The sequence below is a fragment of the Gallinula chloropus genome (genome assembly GCF_964237585.1).
Source record: "Gallinula chloropus genome assembly, chromosome: 8".
In the NCBI taxonomy this organism is placed as follows: domain Eukaryota; kingdom Metazoa; phylum Chordata; class Aves; order Gruiformes; family Rallidae; genus Gallinula; species Gallinula chloropus.
This window is the reverse complement of record NC_140093.1, coordinates 12,851,382-12,873,980: the sequence shown is the minus strand read 5'-3', so window position 1 is coordinate 12,873,980 and position 22,599 is coordinate 12,851,382. Positions and strand designations below refer to the sequence as shown.

The following is a 22,599-nucleotide window of genomic DNA, read 5'->3' as shown; positions in this document are numbered from 1 at the left end:
TTTTAATCACATTATTCCCAATGGGGAGTAGGTCTAAATCACACAGATCAAAGTGGGTATTTTCCTGGTCTTAGTACTTGGGATTTGGGTTATTCCTGAAGTCTCATTCACTTTTTCAGTCCTAGATCTTGCAGTAAGTCTATGGCATGGACTGAGACAACAAGGGAGCATCTGAAGGCACATTAAAAAAGTGGGGGGGAGAGGGTGGGAGAGAGAGAAAGAGTCCCCCTCATGTCAAGTATCTAGAATTAACCTTCCATAAGGTTAACTGCTATTTTTTTAGAAAAAAAAAAACTCCACAAAACACTTTGAAACTTTCAGCAGCTTAGTGCCTAAGCCTCAAAATTCAAACTAACTTGTAGTATCAACAGCGGTTTTGAGAGAAAAATCATTTACTCTAAGATTGATTTAGAATTTCAAGCAGTAGGGTATGAAGATTTATTCTCTATCATCTCAGCTATGTATAAAGCATCATGTCAGGAAGCAGTCCAGAATTTTAACCAAAGCACATTTACATGTTCTTCATCCAGACAAATTCTAATTGAAGCTAATCCAAAAGCAGCCCTTATTCTTGTCCAAACAAACAAACCCCTAATGCAGCCTTAATTTCCAAGAAACATGGGTGAAAATAAGAACCAAACATATCCCTGTACCTCCTTACCTTTCAGATAACTATTCAGGGCTGAATATTCCCTCCCAAGTACCGTGAAAACAGAGTTACCAGATCATATTTATTTGATGAATGTGAGCAACATCATGCCCTTTACTGCTTTTGCATGCTAGTTCTTTTGTGGTGGGCACTTGAGTCAGACTGCTAATGCAAAAGTAAGAAACAAGGCAGCCCATGCATAGGCAGCTCCAGGAAAGAGGATCAACAGGATGAGGATGAAATCTCTGAAAAATGTTTGCAGGAGGGATAATGAAAACCTTATGCTCTGGAATGTAATGCAACTGTGTTTTTCCATGTAGGATCTTCAGAACTTTCTACAGGAAGATTTTTCACTTTGCTCAATTAAGAAATACATATAAAGCACAGAAGGCTACAGCAGATGTACATTTACTGGAGTCCTGACAGCTGGTAGGAAGTCAGGTTAATTCAGTCAGCAAAACCCAGTTCTCCTCCATAATAAATGACACTGCTTTCATCAGTCAGCAGAGGTTCTGATGATTGTTATGGGAAAACCAAGCGCTCTTCTTTCCTCCCTGAACAGAGCCTAACTAGCCTGCATTTCCTCTTCTGCTGTCACCACTACGTGCTGTGTTTTCATCACCTGAGGCTGAATTTCTGCAGAGCCCCCAGAACATTCTCCCATGTAAGGGAATCCTTGTCTTCAGCTTTCAGTCTCTCCTCCAGCATTCGCAGCAACATTGGGTTCTGAGAAAGGTAGACACGACCTGGTGCAAAAAAGTGATGAAAGAACAGATGCTGAGATAACAGCTTAGGACAGAAAAGACCCATCTCCTTGGAAAAGCAAGTAGGATTGACCTCAGCTCCTTCTTGACAAGCCACAGTCTTGTGCCAAGACCCAAACAAACCTGCACAAATTAGTTGTCTAGCAGACCAGTTGCAGTCAATCCAGCCACTTCGGGCATTAGAGGTCCCTACTTGCCAAGTAAGTACTGTACAGAGTCCACTATTCCTCTTTCAGTACATGCTTTCTGATCTACCACAGTTTTGTATATGCTAGAAAAAGAGCAGGGATGTCCTAAGAGGTCGGGGAGAATTAGGTGTCCTACTGCTACTGGCTCTAAACACTGTTTCAGCTCCTAGTAATAGCTACTAAAGCAACACCAAGCCAAGGGCAAATCTGGGATGGGCAGAGATACAAAGCTGAAAATGTATGCAACCAAACAGCAGTGATGCACAAAGACTTAATCAGGTGAGGACCAGGAAGGTCCAGGAGCAGCTGCACTAACTGCTGTTGCACAGCCTGGTAGCAGGTCTGCTTACAGGACCATTAACTAACTCTTTTTTTTCAACCCTCATGAAGAGACAACATTAAAGGAAGCACCTGGGGAAGTTCCCACACAGAGCACAAATCATCAAAAGAAGTCAGAAATGCTGAATACACTGTCAAGATGAGGACTATCCTGATACTGAAAATCTGGTTTGCACGCATGTAACAAGAGACAGTGCATGTGTAGAAACAGAGCAAATACAGCTCTGAATTTCCACACGTTGTGACATGCACTTCAGAAGCACTGATGAGCCAGCCTCACATGGAAATGATGTCTCTCTTTCAGCAAACCTCTTACCTTCTGCCAGCGAAGCGAAAGCATTGATAAGCCTTGCCATATACTGTCTGACTACCTCACTCTTAGACTGCAATAATCTGAGGACGCCTCTCTGAAAAAGAGCAAACAAGGACAAGTATTCACCAAAGCAGGAAAACACATTAATCTCCTATAGTACTTTAAAAACCTTGACTAAGTTTTCATGGTAAACAAACTTTGAAGGCATATTGATATCTTACATAATGTCAATATGATTTAAAATTTCCAGTCACATTTTTATTAGCAGGGGGGCTGAGGGAGAGATGGAAACTGAACAAATATGCCAACCAGAGCTCCTCAGTTCTACTTGTCAGAACACCATTAACCTCCATGGCGTAGGGTGAGAATTGTAGTGAGCTACAGTTATCAGGTAAAGCTGGTATCTAGAATTAATATTTAGGTAGCGATAAAAAAAATTCTGTTAACTTTGTTGATCAACTTAAATGTGGTATTATTACCTGAATAAGGATGCTTTTGTTTGACAAACAAAGAGTGTGGAAAAGCAGATTAGTAACTTACCAAGAACACCATATTGTAAACAATTTTTAATCTGTTTTACTTCAGCCATTACTTATACGTAGCCACCTTCTAACAGAAATTTCACTGGGAGCAAAACAGATCATTGACTTAATAATCCTTTAACTTTTCTAGTGTCATTGCAAGAGTAACTGCAATGGGAGCCCCAGCATAGGAAATATACACAAAACCACACAAAATTCGCTGCTCCAAATTAAAAAAGTTGTACTTTTATTAACAATAGTATTGCATTATCAGTGGCTGAAGCAACCTTTCAAAATCAACATACCAGCAATTCCCCTATCTTAGGTAGGCAACAACCTACTCCAAATTCACAGAAATATTGTTAAATGTGTTATTACAAGTGCATATTCAGATATTCCATAGGATATTGAGACTGAAGTCCTTAATTCTCATATTGTATCAGTGGAATGAACTGAAGGCATTATTTAACAATACATAATCACTCAAAGGGAGATGTAGTATCCGATAAGCAGGAGCTAACCCCTAAGTAAAGGGCTTAGTAGGCTTCTGCTCAACTTATGGACATCAAGCACCAGAGAAGAGGTGACAAACTTCTACTTGTCTACAAGAACTGTATCTACACTGAGAGCTCTTGTAAAGCAAAGCTTTGCCCATCATACGTACAGATTAGGATACACAAGTCAAACATATCACATGATTCTGGCTCAACAACTGTTTTTTTGCCCTTCCAAAGTCAGAATTTTTTCTGATCAGCATTTTATAGAAGCAAATGAGCAATATCATATACAAGTTGGAGGAAAACCCTTTCCAGCTGACCTGGCAGTTGCTGTGGCAGTCTAACAGGTCATTACTGATGTAGGCTTGCAGCGCCGTGTCTCTCTGCTCTCCAGGATATGATGTCGTCAAGCGCTAAAATAAACAGCAACATCAAACAAACAAACAAACAAATAAACAGTAAAGTTAACTGATGACCACTGAAGATTGCTGATATCCCACAGCTGAGAAACATCATCTCATGGGGAGAAAGAATTCAGTCTCAGTCATCTAAGGGAAAGATGAAATGACCTGACTTGACCTCAGCTCAGTGATCCACTACAAAACAGTTACCTGGGACAAGTCATCACTGCCCATACAGGAAGGATACAGCATTACTTCCCAGAACATTAAAAAGCCCCTCTAATTGCTACAGATGTGATGCTTTTCTGAAACATGGAGGCAGAGTACTGGTCAGACCCAACGGATGTTTTTTTATTGTGAAAGTGGACACTGATGCATGATTAGAATTCCACAATTATCTTTCACGTCTGTCACACTGAACACAAGCTTCCTTTTCAGCAGGAAAGTGTAACTTCCTGTTGTCACCTTTATTTTGTCTGAAATGCTGTTATACGATCCAAGTCAACCAAGATGTAGGCTTTTGTAGAATATCTTGATTATAAAGAAAAATTGGTGATTAGAATCAGGTATTTCTTTAATACAGCAATAATTACGTTAATCTAAATCAGGGCAATAGATGGAAAAAAGGAACTGCCCAAACCAACAACAATTTCCTTGCAAACACACCAGAAATTACTTCTACTGGTGATCCCAGGAATTCCTTTCTGGTGCTCCTCAGATGGGGAGAGTATTGCTACAAATACATACCTACTGCCTGGGCTTCCTTCATCACTTCAAGAGCCTCAGCAAGCTCCACTGACATATACAGAAGTTGTTTATAATGCTGATCTGATCACCAGAACAATCACCTTGCTCACAACATGGATTTTAGCTCTAGACCCCTCCAGAATGGACTTCTTTATTTCTGCAGAGGCCATCTCCCTTACCCAGCGCAGAGCCTGCAGTAAGAAGGCCTTGAGACGATCGTTCCCTGTAATCAAATCTTTCTTCAGCTTCTCATAATCCAAAGAGGGCAACAATGGCACATCCTGCACCTTCCTGCAGTGCAAATGGGAAAGACATGAATCAAAACTCTCTCATCCAGCGCAGCTAGTGTCACTGAGGGGAGAAGAGCCAAAACAGGAAGGCTGCCTCAGGAAAAGAGCTTCCTCATTTTTACACCTTTGTTACTTTTGTTACTATTACCACGTTAGAACAGCTGACTTTTTAAATCTGGTCTTACTTTTTCCAACATGCAACTCATTTGCCATCATAATATGCAGACATGAAGCTCTGACAACTAGCCAGTTGATGACCTGAGCTTTTCAGTAGCACAAGAGTACAGTGACATCCTCTTTTACCCTGTGCAGACCACAAGCACATCAGCTTGTGGCCCTCAGCACAGGCTATAAACAGACACAATAAGAGCAAGCAGTTCCAATTTAATCTCTAAGACCCCATGCAGAGTTATCTTCTCCAAAGCAAACGTGGTAGGCTGAATGCATTTTTACAGGCTGGACCATGCTGAATTAACACAAGACTTCACAGAAGACCACTTCCCATGCACCAGCACTATTTTGCTATTTGGAGTTTTAATACTATGGCTGAAGAAATATTTCACTTATAAGTGTTTTTTAGAATTTTCCTAAAACCTCAGAATTTTTCACTCATAAAAATGGGTTCCAGTCAACCCTTTTAATATCTAAATATATTCCACCAACCAATTTTTACTCCTACCTTCCTATCCTACCATTTTTCAAAACAACTTTTATACTCTATATGTATAATTGTCCCTTCAATTATCTTGGAAACAGACGGATCAAAACAGTATCTCAAAAATTCAATAAAGCCTTCACCTCTCATATGCCATTTCTATTTGTCTGTGTAAAGCAAAGTTAACTAAGTCAGTCACAAAAAATTTAAGCTTGAAGCACCCAAACCTGCAGGTTATTGATTCCCCTTTTCCTGGATCTGTGAAGCAAACCGGTTACTACAGCAGCAGTACTGTGCTGTGAGGAAACTGTAAAGAAAACCCAGCAACCAACTCACAGGTGTGGAACAGCAGATTTACTGGGTTAGCAACATGCTGCTGAAATCACAATGTTACTGAGCCTGCCCAAGAGAAGAGCACCGAGCAGGCAGTATGGCATACAACCTCCACTGAGATCCGAGGAAGCACATGGAGAAGAGTGATTCCCATCTGCAGGCAACCAGCAGTGCACAAAAGCCCTCCCTCCTCCTCTCTACAGATGTAAGTGACACTCAGCAAGAAATACTTACACAGGGGCCAAAGATGCTCTTAACATCGTGGAGGCCTGGATCAGAAGGCAAAAAAAAAAAAAAGAAAGAAAGAAATCACAACAGATTAGTCCAGTTTTCACACCAACAGCGTTACCAATGACACCCACAGTGACTTCTCTCACTGAGCTTCTGCAGTTCTTTTCCTATGTTGCAAAACAGAAACACGGCTGAAGAAAGCGAAGACTTCAGTGTTCATACTTTAATGGGAAAGAAGGATTTCCCAAGTAAAAACCTCTTTTGTTATGATCTGTCTGTATTATCTTCACTGTCATTCTCCAAAAACGGGGAAGGAAAGTAGAAACTACCATCCAAAGCCCACTGAGGAAGATGGAAAACTTGCTAAGCACATTTACCAACTTAAAAATATTGTAATACCTTAATGTTGCAATGATATTCTACTGGAGACATACCATGTATCCCATACCTGTGTATCTAACTACTGCTATGTAAAGGAAAGACTATGTATGTATCCTAGCATTGATAAAACCAACATGGAACGGCATGGAGCGTAGCATTTCTCAGTGGTTCAATTTCAGCCTGGATATTCCCTCTCTGATGCAGCATGACAAAGAGCATATGCAGCCACCACTGCTGCACCAGTCAAAATGTAAAAATATCAACACCATATAAAAGTTGTCTGCTTCAGGTTTTTGTTTTTTGTTTGCTTTTTGTTTTGGTTTTTTTTTTTTTTTTTGCTAGAGCTACTTGTAGGTGAGCCAAGAAGCACCAATTCTGGCATAAAAGACCTTCATATCATGCATTCTGATGTCAGCTACATGCCACATTCACAGAATATTCACTGTCATCTCATTGTGTTGATCTCCCTACTCACTTTCTAAAAATCTCTCATTACCACTTATGCTTTTAAAAACCAGTCTTCTCTTCTAACCCTGCCTCTTTCAATGGGAGCTATATATTCAATGTCTGCTGTCAGATTTATAACTGAGGGATTAAGGAGACAAAAAGCATGAAATACCAGAGAGAATACTGAATTACACCAGCTGACATATTCTTGAACACACTACCTCATGGGTATCGTTCCTGGTACAAGAAACTGCTCTTTTAGATGTGAAAGAAGCTCGTACGCACACTGGAAAGCATTTTATATTATGTTTAAGTCAATGAATGACTTGCACACAATAAGCAATTAACAGGTCATACACGTCAAAATTAACCTGTCTTGACAGCAGTTCTCAAATCATAGTTTATTTCACACAATAGGGAAGTCTTTCAGAGTATCACATCTACACACACTGTTTTCCCATCATTTATTTGTATTCATCATCTTTGGCATTTTTTAAAAAAATATCAAAAGTTAACTTTTGTTTAAACAAAACCCTTTTCCCAGTCAAATCCTATCAACTCGTTCCTGCATGTGCAATGAAGTCACAAATACATTTTGTTGACTTCCTCAGCACCTTCCTGCACTAACGGAAACGGGGAAGAAAGTGACTGTAGTACATTGTGGCAAAAGAAGTGACAGAGCCCTTCAAGAGTAAAAGGCAAATCAAAAAAGAACAAGAGTGAGAAAAAAGAAACAGAGTAGGTCACTGTAACTAAATAGGTGCATATAAAAGCTCTCTGCTTCTCAATGTCCTTTTTGCCTACCACAGATTTTAGTTGGAGTACACGTTTAACTAAAGGATGTATATATAACTGGTGAAGATACAAGCATCGCCAACATTTTGGCAGGTATAAGTTTTTTTGCAAGCTTTTATAAAATCAAAACTACAGAAACTGCAATTGGAAAGGCATTTGGATTTTTAAAAAAATCCATCAGATCAAGCAGGACAAAGTCCTATTGATTACATTATTTTTCAGCCAGCAGATAGAGCACAGCAAGTCATTTAGGACCATTTGGCTCTGTAGTTTACCTGCACCAAAAAAGGCACCACACAGCGAGGCAGATCCTATGCTGGAGCTCTGAGAGCCAGACCACCAAGACTGAGCACCTTATCGTCCCTCTTCTGATCAGACCTAGAACCTGCACTGGAGGGAGTGCTCTCAAGCTTTTGGTCTTTCTAGGAAAGCAATAAGGATACAGTTTGCACTTTCTCAGGTTCAATAAGGCAAAACAGAAACATGGAAAATTTTTTTCAGGGCTAATTCATCCTACACTGCACGTTCACTTCTGAACCTGACTATGGCCAGCACCACTGATGAACACAGAAACACTGCAACCATGTTACAGACAGAGATTTCTTTCTTCATCTACATGATTGCAATTAGTCATACGTAAGCAACGCTTTAACCTTTCAGTATGGCATTCTGAGTAAGACATTGGCTTGGGCAGTCCTGATTGAGCTGCTCACTACAGACAGAAATTAAATGTGTCATGTCACATATCTGGGTCCAAATTTTCTCATCTGGAGAGCAAGGATACAGGTGTCAATCTTGAGTAAACTGTTTTTGTGACCCACCAACAAATGGCATTGTGCAAGAGCTAAAAATTAATATTTCGCAATTAAACAATTAAATGCACATGGCACAACCACCACAAACAGAAAACAAACAGATTTTGTGTTGGATTATGATACAGAGTAACTCTGCAAAATAAGTTAACAGCTAATATATTACAGTACAAGCATTCTCCTGTTTTGGAATTTATTCAGGCCTCTATTTTAACTATCTTTACCAAACAAATAATTGCTGTATTACTAGAGAACTAAATTGGGGATTTTTGGCAGTTATGCAATATCCAGCAGCTCTCCTGGGATTCACAGGGCTATGATTTTGGGGTCTGCACTACTTCGGGTCAGACAGCTGAGGGACCCTGAGAAGCACCCGGCCATGCAGCGTGGCCTCTCAACATTCCATCTTTTTATTCTCATTTTAAAAGAGGAAAACATGCAGCACCCCAGGCCCTCAGAGCCCCACTACTCTGCCAGCCTTTCTCTTCTTCATACCCTGGTCTCTGCACCTCTCACTGCCAGACCGCTGGCATCACCTCTGCACCCATTCCTTGGCTCCTTTCACCACCTCCTGCGGCAGCATCGAGGGACACCGGCCCCCAGCACAGAGCTCAAGCTGATGCCTGTGACAAGCCATTTGTACCAAGCCACACACCTCATTTTTAATACTGGCAGGCTTGACCATTTGTAATCAGTGGTCTCTGCTACAGGAACCACTGTGTTATGGACTCAGGTGGAAGTTCAGCCTGGGGAATGTAACCCATCCTCTGCTGAAGATGTCATGGCTTCCTTCACAATAGTGTTTCTGATTAAAAGACTGAAATACAAACTCATCCTGACACTTAATTTTAACTTGGTGTAATGCTCCTGTTCCTTAAGCTGCATACTCTTTGCCTCACAAAACACCTTTCCCCACACAAGCAGGGAAGGGTAAAGGCACATTACAAACTCCCAAGCAGGCAATCGACCAAAGCTAACACCCTTCAGCCTCAGCACCTCCTTTTGCATTCCACTAGGTAGTATTTATTTGTTTGTTTTACTTTCTCCTCTTAGGTACAGATCAGAGACGTCCCAGTCTCAGGATATTTACCCAGTTAAATGTTTTTACATAACCTAACCCCAAAAAGCTGCGTTGAGCTCTAGTTCTTGATTTGTGCATTAGCTTTAACAAAAGGAAAACCACACCCACAAATCAGCCATTAGGCTTAATTATATCAGCACACTTACTTCATTTAAGACATACAATCTAGCCATTGGAAAAAGGTCACATGGCAAACCCAAAGCCAAGCTTCCAGATGGTTCAAACTACTGTTTTTCCAACTGAACCAACCTTCACCCTCTCACCACACTGCTACCACGGAAAGCAAAAGCAAGAGACCCTCAGGAACAAAAACTGGCCCTACCACCAAATTAATAACAACATTCTCTCTAATTTCTTTGCAAAACTCCAGCCATTTTTTAAAAAAAACTGACTTCTATGTTGCAGTTACACATAAAAACACAAAGCCTTTGAAAATGATTTTTAGGAACAAAGTGATACATTTAACTGAGGAAAAGGTTAATATTGAAGTCTGGAAGTGGGCAGAACAGAACCCACTTTGGCCCTTTGGTTTTTGGATCCTCACAGATCCGTTTGTCTCTTTCCCAGTATTCAGAATTTAAATTCTGACCTCTGATATCTTGTCACTTCTGTGCAACAGTACAAAAACTCCAACTGCACCATGTTCTCAAGAAAGAAAGTGTTTGGGTGCAGGAACGTTGGGACATATTTATAAGAGCTGCTTTTAAATAATTGGACAAGAGAAAGTAGAACCATCAGGACTGTGCATTGATAGCTCTCAAAGTGTTCTGTAGTAAGTAAATACTTCATAGTCTTAATAGGTTAGTAGAAATGTTACAACCCTCATCTCCATGTAATGAATTCAAGGCCACAGACTGAAAGGCAAACAGAGTCAAAGTACTGCTGACAGATAAATTCCTTGTTAAACGTCCAACACATCAACCACCAGACAATACCTCAATCAGCCATGTTTACATAGTTTCTCATTATTACTAGTTTTCTTAAATTAAAAAGCATTTATTTCCTCAGCATTTTCTCCCAAGCTCTTCCCCAGCCTTACCTTTCCTGGAACAGGTTAAATACTAATTCAAGTTTTTGAGTACCAATATTCCTTAAACTGCCAATTAATGAGACAACATGAAGAACATGGGACTTACATGACCCATCTGCAATACATGACTCCCAACATTCACAGACTTAATCTTGAACAAAATACCTTTCATGCAAAACCCATTTTGAGACAGAACCATTTGCCATAATTGAAAGACATGCAAAAACTGTCTTAAGGAGAAGAAACAAACCAAAGAAAACAGCCCAAGCACAGCTCATTCTAGCAGGGTCACGGGGTATGGCTTATGTTTGTGTTGGTTCTTGCCAAAGCCAAACCAGGTGCCATAGTAAGTTAAGTAATTCTGTCATGATGCAGATTAGCCACAGATGGTAGCCCTTCACTTCTGAATGAAGCGAGGCATGAATGTGAACAGCATGGAATAAAACAGAGTTCAAAGGGGGAAGAAAAAAAAAAGTCAATATTTATAAAAGAAAACAGATGCATTTCATGTGCAAGCCAAAACCACAGTTGATTTTATCAAATACTGTAGCCCTGTGTTCAGGCCAACTCCATTTTGCTATGTGATGTATATATTCATATATGCTGAAGGCTAAAGCTGAAAGCCAGATTTCATCCTCAGTTACCACTCTGATAATGTGCTGTAAGAATTCAGTGTAAATGCCAGGTAGATTCAGAATTAATAATCAAAGATGTGATGAATATGTGAACAGTAAAACCAAATTTTGAGCAAATTCGTGCATATCATTAGAATTCACAAATTTATGTAGAGCTCATTCGTTAGATGCTAATGACAACAAGAGTTATGTGCAGCCTGTGATGGGCTCTGAGCTTGTGTAACCTGGCAGGTCTACAGGGGCTATGTAAAATCATTTCATAAGAAGGTCTGCAAATGTTTTTAATTAAATTTTTTTCCTTACTTGTACTAGAGATATGCTGTTATGGAAACTTCCTGCTTGACAAATAAAACAGGTTCTCTAAGGGATCTGAAGTGTGCATACAAAAAATAATCACACTGTAATACTATGTGATAGTGTAACAGGACAATACATCAGAAAAAAGGATAAAGTACTGTATGTGAACAGTGAGGGGAGGCTGCAAGCTATCTGTGTAATGTATTCAAGAAATACCTCCCAACTGGAGTCAGATAGCTTCACACAAGTTTCCTAAACAGCACCATGCTTGAAGTTACTACATTCTACATTGTATAAAGTTACATTTAAGTAAGGGTCCCTGTATAAGGGCAAAGCTTCTCTTCAGAAAAGACAATTTAATTCATAATGTCTCATCTGCAATTGACTTCTCAATCTCAAAAAAGGACCATTATGAGAGGGAAGAAAATGCTAAGTGTCAAGTAAAAGGTGTCCATTACAGCCATTCACATCATCAACAGGAACAAGTTGATGGATGCAGCTGATCTTTCAACACAGGTGTCAAGATAAAAAGCATCTATGGCAAGATAAAAAGATGTACATAAGGAATAGTCTATTGCACTCAATTCTATGACTATTGTTCAAAACAAAACCTTTGAGTGCCCATAGGGGTTACTGTAATTCCAGGTGATGAGTAAGTTTGAGGAAAAAAAAAAAAAGGACAGTTTTCCTTGAAAGGCAAAATCTTGTTTTACCCAAAGAAAGCAATCAGAATACAAATATGGATTATTTTATAGTAGAATACTAACTGACATTTTTCAGAATTGGTGTCAATCACTTATGGTTTGATTACAGACCAAGTTACTTAGAAGTAGACTCATTTCCTTTCTTTGCAAAGAATGCACTGACTATGGGCAAAATTAGATACTTATGGTGTATTTGTAATATTGCCAGAATACAAACTTCCATCTGGGTTACAGAAGTCATAGGCAGCACACAGAATACTGTCCTGGTTTTTCAGTTTTCACAGAAAAAGGATCACTGTAGCTGTATGAAACAATTTTATAATCTTTACTACAGAAAATTTCACTTTAGAAATTAAAAATGAAAATATGTAAAATAAGACACACCTCTCAAGAGCACAACTTATTTTTATGTATTGCTTTTAGAAATATTATTTATCTGCTTACTCAAATGTGTCGTGGGATCAGCTGGTGTTGGCACCCTTCAAAGACATTGTATACTTTATATCCTGGTGTTGGTGTGGAAGAAACAATTGCTTTCTGCATGTTATAAAGAAGCTGTGTTTCATGTAAAGGTTGGGGACAAAGCTGCTCTTTTGTTGACATGCTGCGTTACATTATGAAGCCAAAAGTTCTGAGTTAACTTATATTTTGTTCACCATGCAGAAATCCCAAGCCCTGAATGTTTTTTAGCTCTTTGTCAATCACATACTGTCATGACATGTTAAAATGCACAGAAAATTGTTACACATTGTGAAATGAAGTGAAATATAGACTGTGACAGACTGCAGCAGGCAATGTGAAAGGATATAAAGATATAGACACTTACATATCCGTCATCACAAGGGCTCATAGAGTAATATCCCTTTATGGGCAAACAGGCACACATTAAAATAAAGAAGATTAAAAAAACAAGTTAACAGAAATAAATGAGAGAAATGCACAGTTTAAAAACCCAACAAATCAAAATTAGCTAAAAATTAGCTTATTAGCTTTGAAAAGAAAAGAATAAGCTTCTTTACCTAATCCACATACTTGTATGTTTTAGGACTGAAATCAGTGTCTCTCTCATGATATATTTACATTACAAGTTCTCCTTTCAACACCTGGCAAACATACCTGGCCCACATATTATTGCATTGTAACTGTCAGTTAGAATAGCTACGTACCAAGCACTGACACATTTATGTGAATATATATGACTTCTACTGTTCACTATTCCAAAGCACCTAAGAGAGGTATCAATGAATGTGGAATCAATCAGAACACCTCAGCTTCTGAGAAAGCAGCTGCAAGTATTCTCCATATTTGCTTTGACTGGAGTTTCTCACCCAGTACATAATGAAAGCTGAGAGACAATTTAAGATGATACAGCAATGTTATCAATTCCTCACCCCAAAAGGCTCCAAGGATAAATTAAGAAAAAGTCTCTGGAAGGAAACCTAAGATTTAGTTACTTTATTGGTGATAATTCATGACTTGAGTAGTTTAGTACAAAATATAATTAGCCTGAAATATTTAACTTAGCACAGCTCTGTATCTAAAGAACAGTCTCAATTCAAAATAGAAGTACACAGTTTAACACAATGACATTAAGACCAACATCAATTATTCTACCTCTAGTCTGTTTGTGCAAACGTGCCAATATTTTCAAGGACATACTTGTGCAGATGAATAAACACAAACACTGTATTTAGCATGCTCCTCTTTAACAGACATGTACAACCTTGTACAGAAGGTATAAGAAACTTGCACTCTTCACTGTGAGCAGAAAATAAAGTTTCTTGTATTCTTTAATCAATTTTTAAAATCCAACATTATTATTTTATTAGCATCACACTCCTGATGTGTGAATTCCCTGATGTGAATGAGTATTTTAACTTTCACAGTGCTATACTGGCATAAAGACAATTACTGGCAAAGACATTTTAAAGTTAAATTTAAGACACAGGACAACATCAATAGAGACCAACAATTGAACAAAAGAAACCTGGGGATAACCTCTGTCATGATGAGAGGGCATTTCAACACACATGACCTGAGCCCATGAAAACATACATAGGCATCAAGGCAAGGATGACATTAAAGGAAAATTTTAACATTAAAGGAAATCACAAAAGCTTGGACCAGACAATATTTCAAGGTCCCATCACAACTTGGGCTATTCTATGATTTAAGGACAATCACAGGAAAAAATATGTGGAAACCTCAACTGATGGCAACACCTTAACATTTAGAGATGAGGGATTTATGCAAGCAAAAACCCTGACCAAGTTACTGCAGGTAGTTGTGTCACTTGCATCATATACCCTATCAGCAGAAAAAAAACCCTTCTCTTTGCATACATGAAGAGGTGGGTTTGTTTCTTCTTTACCATATATAAACGGTAACATAAGAATCATCTCATGGACACGGATGGGGAAGACATACATTTTATCCTAATAAAAGCTTACTTAAGGTAGATGCTGTTTACTGTAATGTGCACAATATTTTTAAATGAAAGATCATTCACCCACATAATGTTTGGTGAATCTACTCCACAGTTCAGAGTAATAAAAAATCCAAACAAAAGCCCAACTTCTGTTACGCTGTCTCCTAGGATTCATTTGTTTTCCTGCTGCAGAAAACTCACTCACAAATAAGAAATAGAATACCTGCCCCTGACTGTTGCAGCTTGATGGCATGTTCACATTTGCAGTAAAGAGCACAGGAATATAAAGAAGTCTATACTAGTCTTTACAGCTATCCCAGATTTTTTTTTTTTTAAATCCTCCTTGTTTACAGTTTGTGACAGCTTAACTTTACAGAAGAGCTGGTGCTTTTGTACAATGATAGAACTAAAAGTTTCCTGCAGCTTCAATAGCTGTGCTAAAAGAGATGTAAAACTTGCAAGGGACATTGATTCACCTAATTGTAGCTACAGGTAAATATAATCAGACTGAGTATCAGTAAGAATGTAATGGGCATTTATTCTAGTCCATGACACAGGAGCGATATATACAAACAACTGTACAGCTTTCTAGTCACAGAAAGATTCTCCTGTGGATAACACACACCTTGAATATTAAGAGACTGTGGATCTAAAGGAGCTCCTGTTTTCCCTTTTATCCAAAAAGTTTAGAGACTCTCATTACATTATCCCTAATCCAAGAAATTCCAGGAACTTGTATCAGGAAATCTATTTGTGGGTTTAAGACTTGAGCCTATGCTACTCCCCATGGGGAGGGAACATATAACACTTCTATGATAAAAAGAGACAGAACCTACTTGGCTTCATGATATGTATTAAACAGAAAATTGCAGGCATCAAATCACTACAATCCATGCTTCCTACTCACCAGACAAATTACTATTAAAAAGAAAAAAGTTAAAACTTAACTTGTCCGAATTAAAGATATAAGGGACAATGACAGTTCACTATTTAGAACTATTCTTTTCCAACCTACCACTCATCACCCATGTCAGTTCCCTGACCAAACAAACATTAGAAAGTCAGGAATCTGATTAAACCTTCAAATGAATGCTTCCTCAACCTGTCAGACCTTGTGCTCTGTAGTCCTGTTCCTAGATAGAGACCTTTTGCTTTGACAATTCTCTCTGGTTTCTTACCTCCCAATTCAGGACCACACATGTCAAATGACATGAGGGAAGATGAGAACAACATTGAACTGCAGCTAGGACAAAGAGCCTTACGATAAACAGGGCTTTAGAGAAGCCTTGTAAACACCTCCCAACTGTAACACAGTAGTGTGGCCTCTCTCCCGCTACACGCGGCAGATGCATCCTGTTAGTGGGCTGTAGATCAGGCTCACCAGCTGACCCAGGAGGTCACAGAGCTGGCAAGAGGCATGAAATTGCTCTGCGAGAGAATGAGATCTAAGCCAGCTTATGGGAGAGCACAAAGCAACAGGTAACACCAGAAACCTTTGCTAAGTAGGGCTTTGTGGGTATGATTATGTGGGGAAAGTCTTTTGGTTGAGAGACGTCATTGACTAAGGACTTAAAGCTAGTTTGGTAAGAAAGACTGGTTCAGGCATTTGTCCTCCAGATATGAATTTCTTCCAGTCTGAAAAGACAGGCTTCAGTCACTGCAGGTTAGGGGGGAAAACCAGGAAGCTAAAGTTTATACAATAATTGCACACATTAGTAAGTGATACATGCTACCTTCGTTGTTATTTCAAAGCCTACAGGCTTTATATTACACAGTACTACTTCCCTAACATTAAAAACTGAGCACAGAGCACAATGACACCCATCTGATCCTCCTTGGGCTGGTTATGCCAACCCACTCAAGGGTTATAGGCACATCACTGACAACAGAAAGGAACAGAGCATGTGCCCAGAGCTGAGCAACACCACCATCCACCCCTTTTTAGCTAAATTCAATTGGCTAAGATATGCCATCAAGCCACTCTTGGGGCATTAGGGTTAGAGGTTTTTTTTAAACATTCAGTCAGCTTTTTAACTGATACACAGATTACTGCTATCATAACACAATTAACCATATTTATGCAGCTATGACTGTGTAACAGTGTCATTCAGAAGCATCTGAGATCAAAAATCCTTATGTATTGCAGTTGGATATGGTATGTTTTGCCATTACTATTGCATTTGTTGTTCAATATACAGCTTAAATGGTATTGGTTTTGAGATCATTTCTGTACAAACCCCAAATGTTCATACTTACAGTTCCAGGCCTTGTGAAGTCAATACTATGCACTACACTTTGTCTCATCTGGTTGCTAAACAAGCGAACACAAACGTTTTGAAGATACTCTGGCGTGATCTAAAAACACAGCAAACAAGGACAGAACAGGATTATATGAACCCTACACTTTCTACAAGACAAGTGTTTCTGTACTAAAGATTGGTGGTGGTTGGTTGTGTTTTTACAGCAAGAAATCACACATCTGGGACTTATGCAAGTAAAAGGTATGTACTGGAACTACAGCTCTGCTCAGAAATGAAGAAAATCATAAACTCTTCATCTGGGAATAGAGGGGTTTTGTCATACCTGTGTGTGTATACAGATTTTCCTCAATCAAAAGGCAAGTTCTCCAACAGTAAGCATGAAGATGTTTTGTGCTTTAGACTTTGGCAGTGATGTACTGATGTTCTATGTAGCTAAAGAGCAGAACTGACACAACTCTCTCAATCAGCAGAAGTAAACATGAATCCTACAGTACAGGACTTAGTTTCAGTGCAAAACATATCAGTGCATTTAGGGGTTTTTGTTTTGGGAACTGCCAAATTTCAGAACAGTTGTTGGCTTCCCCAGGAAAGCAGTGAGAGGACTGAAGAGACACGGGAATGGGGACACTTCTGATATTCTGATATACAGCGAGACAACAAAACCCTTCAAATTCAGCATGCTGTGACTTCACCATGATTCTACTGAACTTTGGATTCAGAAATGACAAAGAAATCAGGATTCATAACGAAAGAGCCCCCTCAGGTGGACACACTTGGGAAGGATCAAATGCCCAGCGCAGGGCTTACAAGGGAAACGAACAAGCACCTGCAACAAAAGATAACCTGTGTCTGGTTCCTCTGCCACAGAAGGTAAGAGGATATCACCTTGGAGAGCACTGCAGCGTGATTTGGGAGGCTGTAAATGAATGACTCTGGGTTTCTTACTGTTATCAAAGTTCATGTGAGCAGAGCTCTTTCCTAATCTGCCGTAATGCCAAATCCACACCTACAGGCAAACTCTTCCCTGCAGTAACAGTGGGAACAGACGTTGATGCCAGGTGCAGATTAACAAACTACAAGATGTTCACACCAATTGCAGGAGGAAGGTACACACTGACTTGTCAGCAGGCAGCACAGGAACTCCTAGGTCAATTTTCCTCCTAACAATTCACAGCTCCTTTAAAAACATCTAGAGACCACTAACATCTGCCGTAAGAATAATCATCAGGTTACACACATCAGGCACACTCACAGAGAAGAGGGTGCAAAAGGTGAAGCACAAAGTCATCTCTATATAAAGAATACCCGTAAGAAGGTTGTACCTTCTCCAGTCACATGTGGCCTGTTTCACACAGTAACTCATTCCTACCACAGTCCCCAATTAACAAATTTGGTTTAGCAGAACAGAGTGCAAAGCTTTTCCTCACCAAAATTCTGGTTGAGAAGTTTGTTCCCACCACAGTGTAACCTAAAACAGATCTGGCAGAAATTTTAAATATACAACAACCTCTGATGGGCTAGATTTCAGTCTAATCACAGAAGTGCCCTCTAGTTACTGTTGATGCCAAAGCTTGAAAAAGGACCCTCACAAGAGATCTGTCATCTTCAAGACCTCTTAGCCAGCACAATTCAACCCATCTTCTGCACTACCTGTATCCTAGTACACAGGGACAACAGAAGAACATCTCAAAGTGCTATGTTTCATTAGCAGACACAGTACTTACAGAAAAACTCAGAACTACAAAGTTTAAATCACATTTTAGCAGCATTCTTGATACTTTTTCTGGGAGGGTGGAGGAAGCAAGTATACATCTGAGTCACCTCCTACCATCTTGCCATTGACTGTGGCCTCCAAGGAATCCACCAGCTCTGCAGTGACTCCAATGAGATTTCGGTAGTCCGCTTGAATTTTGTTAAATCGTTTCAGGTAGGTCATGGACCTGTGCTCAGACTCCACCAACTGTTGATGAAGATGTTGCAACATTTCTGTCAATAGAATAATAAAAAAAAGAAATTATGTAACCTTTTCAACCACAATGACAGAAGAACCCACAAGCATTTTTACTGCTCTGAAGGGACAAACTCAACTCCTGCTGTGGAGTTACATTTATGCAAAGGGTGGAATTCCACCGCAAGGACAATTCCATCCACCCAGTGTGATTTCATTTCATCACAACAGTATTTATTGCCTTTATTACCCAAAGAACCAATTGCTTCACAATTCCAGTAGCAGTACAACTATTACACAGTAGACATCACTGAATACATGTGTGAAGGGAAACTGTTTAAAGGGTCTGTTGATACAAGAAGTTCCATGCTATCAGAGACAACATGAGGCTGTGGCCATTGAATCAGAAGAATAGATGACAAAACACAGCTCAGACTTGGTTCACTGAACTTGCCACCCACAGATGAGATTCATGCATTATCTCCTACACTCACTGGAGTAACGGTTGGTAAAAACAACATTATCACACTGAGCAACTGGAAAGGTGAAGCAGCCACTTCAAAGATAAAACAACAGAACAGGAGGATAACAGCACCCAGAGATTCATGCCAGTGTTTCTTACGTTACACTGTGACACTAGGTGTTTCCTCCAGTCAATTTATAGAAATAGGCCACTGTTACAAGTTTATGTAATGCTTTTCTTATTTTAAAATAAACACTAAGTCTTCTATCTTTTAAGGTAAATGGTACCACTCACAAAAAATCCCAACCAACCTCACAACAAACCAAACAATATTCAAGTTATCCACTTCCTCATCTGAAATGAAAATGTTTGTTGAATTCTTTGAAGCTGTAGTGAATTTTCTACTTCATTTTCTACTTCTACACATTTTTTCAGGTGATACCATCAACCAATAAATGATGGAAAAAAGCTTTAGTCACTTTTATGACCTTCAGTGTCTGAAAATCAGTCAGACGTTTCTTTTATTGTTGCCCAAATTTAAAAAAAACACACACAAAACCACATTTCTGATACATCTTTTTTCTTTGGGTTCGATTACTTCCAGCACAAAAGCATCAAACTAAGCAGCAAAAACAGTATCCTCCATCCCAATCTCAGACAGGTCCAGATGAGTGCTCTATGTGGCAGTAGAGCATGGAACCCAGAGCTGTGTACTGCAGCCACCTCTTCGTGACCAGACAAAACTGAAGGGAGGCACAGTATTCCTATTGTTACTGCTGATGTTTATGTTCTAAATTAGTTTGCTGAGAAGCCAGTATTGCTCAAATGTGAAAAGGGCATTGTGCCCATTTGCAAACAGAATATTTACCATAGGACTTCCTGCTAAACAGTGGGCAGGAATCAGTTTGACTACAGAGTTTGACAGAAGCAGGCTTCCTTTCCAAAATGTAAAGGACATTTGGGTTAGAGTAGAGCATTCCAAACAGCACAATATAACACAGTTTAGGTCCAAGCAGACAAAAAGTGAGGAAGAAAGACAAAGGAAAAAGTGGTGAGGAAGACAATTGGATAATAGAAAAACTAGTTCCTAATCCTGGCATTGAATAGACTTTCCCAATGATCTTTGTGGAAACCATTATCATCTTTATGGAAAGAGATAATGAATCATGAAAGATGTAGATCATGTGTTTCTGTGATACAGAAGCATTTGGAAATGTAATCAACGTAAATCTTGGAGATGTTCATTTGGAGAATCCTAATCAGTACAAAATTCCACCGCACAGTTACACTGTTTAAAAAGAGCTCAGTGTATAGCACCTTGCAGCTATGATAAACAAGCTCTGGAGAATTTAGGTGTAGTTATTAAAAAACCCTGTCCCTTGCCATTTGCTTCCCAGCTCTCTGAAGTCAGGCACAAACCTTCACTGTCCCACAGCAGCTGGCATTGGGGTAGATTTCTGGGGTTACTAACCCACAGCAGAGGGAGAATCAGGGAGTGGAGGGGCTGTGTTAGCATCACGGAGCCTTCTCAAGTCATGTTCTACAACAGTGATGCACATGATGTACTAACCACACACTGAACCTGCCTACCAGCTTCCGACACACTGCTCCGAAGTGCAATAAACACGTAGAGATAAGAGACACAAAACTGCCAGAAAAAGTACTGTTCAAATAGAGCTGTTTGTAAAGCTTTCACTGCAAATGGCAAAGATCCAAGTCACTAGATAGCTCCAGGAATTCAGGTGTTGGAAAGGGCTTTTAAAGCTTGTCACATCTTAGGCATTTTTAGGATTTCTGAAATCAGCTGCTTTTACCCCATTTGTATGAAAAGTGGTAGATGGCAAAACAGGTTATTTTTACTTTCTGGAAATTTTGCAAAATTACCTTTTTAATGGGATCTCTTAGAGAAAATGTGCATGAACAGACTCAAGCTATAAATTGTCAGTCTTAAAATAAAGCATGGGATACAGAGAAGGCACATTTTCTTACTTAATCTGTATTTCTTTCTCAACACTATGAGTTAAGAATAATGAAAAAAGTCAGTTATTTTACTCTCACGACCTCTTCCCCTTTAAGAATGGCTGCCTTCTGAGAACCACTCCTGAATCACAGCATCTTGTGCCTGCATGATTTCTGACTGACACCCGATATCACACTGCAAATCAAGCCACCCTAACGATATTCCTCTTATACTCTGGAGGATGGAGCCAAAACCTGTGTGAAATAACAAACCATGACAAGCCACAGATCCTGTTCAAGTCCAGCAAAATCCACTTGAAAAAAAAACACCCCAAAACCACTAGCACAGCTCCAGTAACTTTAAATAATCCTGCTGGGAGCACAAAACTTTTTACAGCTCCTTAAGCCGTCCAAACCATCTCAACTGCAATCAATACTCATCAACTTAAAAATAACAAGAGTTATGATAGCTTCCAAAGACAACCCAAATTATTCTTAATACCAATCATTCAACTTTGATTTTATGTTTATTCCACAGCCATCACTGCCACCACAGCTTTCATAAGATACAGCTCCAAATCAAGAATATTTTTCTAAACTCATAAGTATCCCTGAGAGCAACCACTGAGCAAAACCAGCCACTCTCTGCCTAGCTGAGCAAACTAGAACACATTTTTACTTCCATGCAACACACCTGATTCAGAATTTTCCAGTGGATGGATCTAGAGCGTGACTTTCACTCAGAAGAAGGCTGGAAGCATCAAGTCATGAAACATAAACCCACTCATGATTTGCTTGCTCTTCATAGCCCAGGGGGGAAAGTTTCCAGTGATGAAAAACTGGCCTCCAGCTACTGTCAGCTGGAAAAACTACACAACCAAAACCCAACGCAGCTCATGAACGTGAGTCTTGACAATTAAGAAACAGGGTCCAATTTACCCCTTGCCTGTTAATTCCAGGGATTATCAATTGCAATCACTGTTCTTCACTGAGAAAAAGGAGTAAAAGAGAGGAATCATCAAGTCTTGGCAGATCTTGCTTTTTTATCACTATTGTTTCAAAAATAAGTCATTTTACTAAAAAAGGAAAATTTTTTCACCAAAGCTTTTCTTCCTGAAATAGGAAGAAGCTTTCACCACTGACATGTAGCTGGCCCAAATACAAACAGATGTTGGAAGAGCTGATTCTATGCTGCCCCATTTCCACTTTGCCTTCCTGCCACATCCCCATAATCAATAACAGCGTCCGTGCAGACAGATCAGGGACCTACCAGCCTGGGTAAAAATCAGCATTTAGTTGCTTGTTTAAAAAGTTAAATCAGTGCTATTTGAGTCAGTGTCAGGGAGGAGGAAGGAACGCCTTTTAGAGGCAGCTCTCCTTTAGTCACCTTGCAGCAGTCAAACTATGCTATCAAAAAATAATTAGGCCCA

At 39.4% G+C, this 22,599-nt stretch overlaps 1 protein-coding gene across 1 annotated transcript in view; it reads right to left on the bottom strand.

The window, feature by feature from the left end:
* The window catches only part of ARMC9 (armadillo repeat containing 9), a gene marked incomplete at its 5' end in the record, with an annotated part of 61,523 nt that overhangs the window by 29,434 nt on the left and 9,490 nt on the right, over window positions 1-22,599 (bottom strand). Inside the window, 8 exons of the mRNA XM_084267138.1 lie at window positions 1,272-1,395; window positions 2,257-2,347; window positions 3,592-3,684; window positions 4,599-4,710; window positions 5,932-5,966; window positions 12,937-12,972; window positions 16,795-16,893; window positions 18,628-18,785. Of these exons, the coding sequence (XP_084123264.1) occupies window positions 1,272-1,395; window positions 2,257-2,347; window positions 3,592-3,684; window positions 4,599-4,710; window positions 5,932-5,966; window positions 12,937-12,972; window positions 16,795-16,893; window positions 18,628-18,785 (748 nt within the window). The remainder of the gene's footprint in view (window positions 1-1,271; window positions 1,396-2,256; window positions 2,348-3,591; window positions 3,685-4,598; window positions 4,711-5,931; window positions 5,967-12,936; window positions 12,973-16,794; window positions 16,894-18,627; window positions 18,786-22,599) is intronic.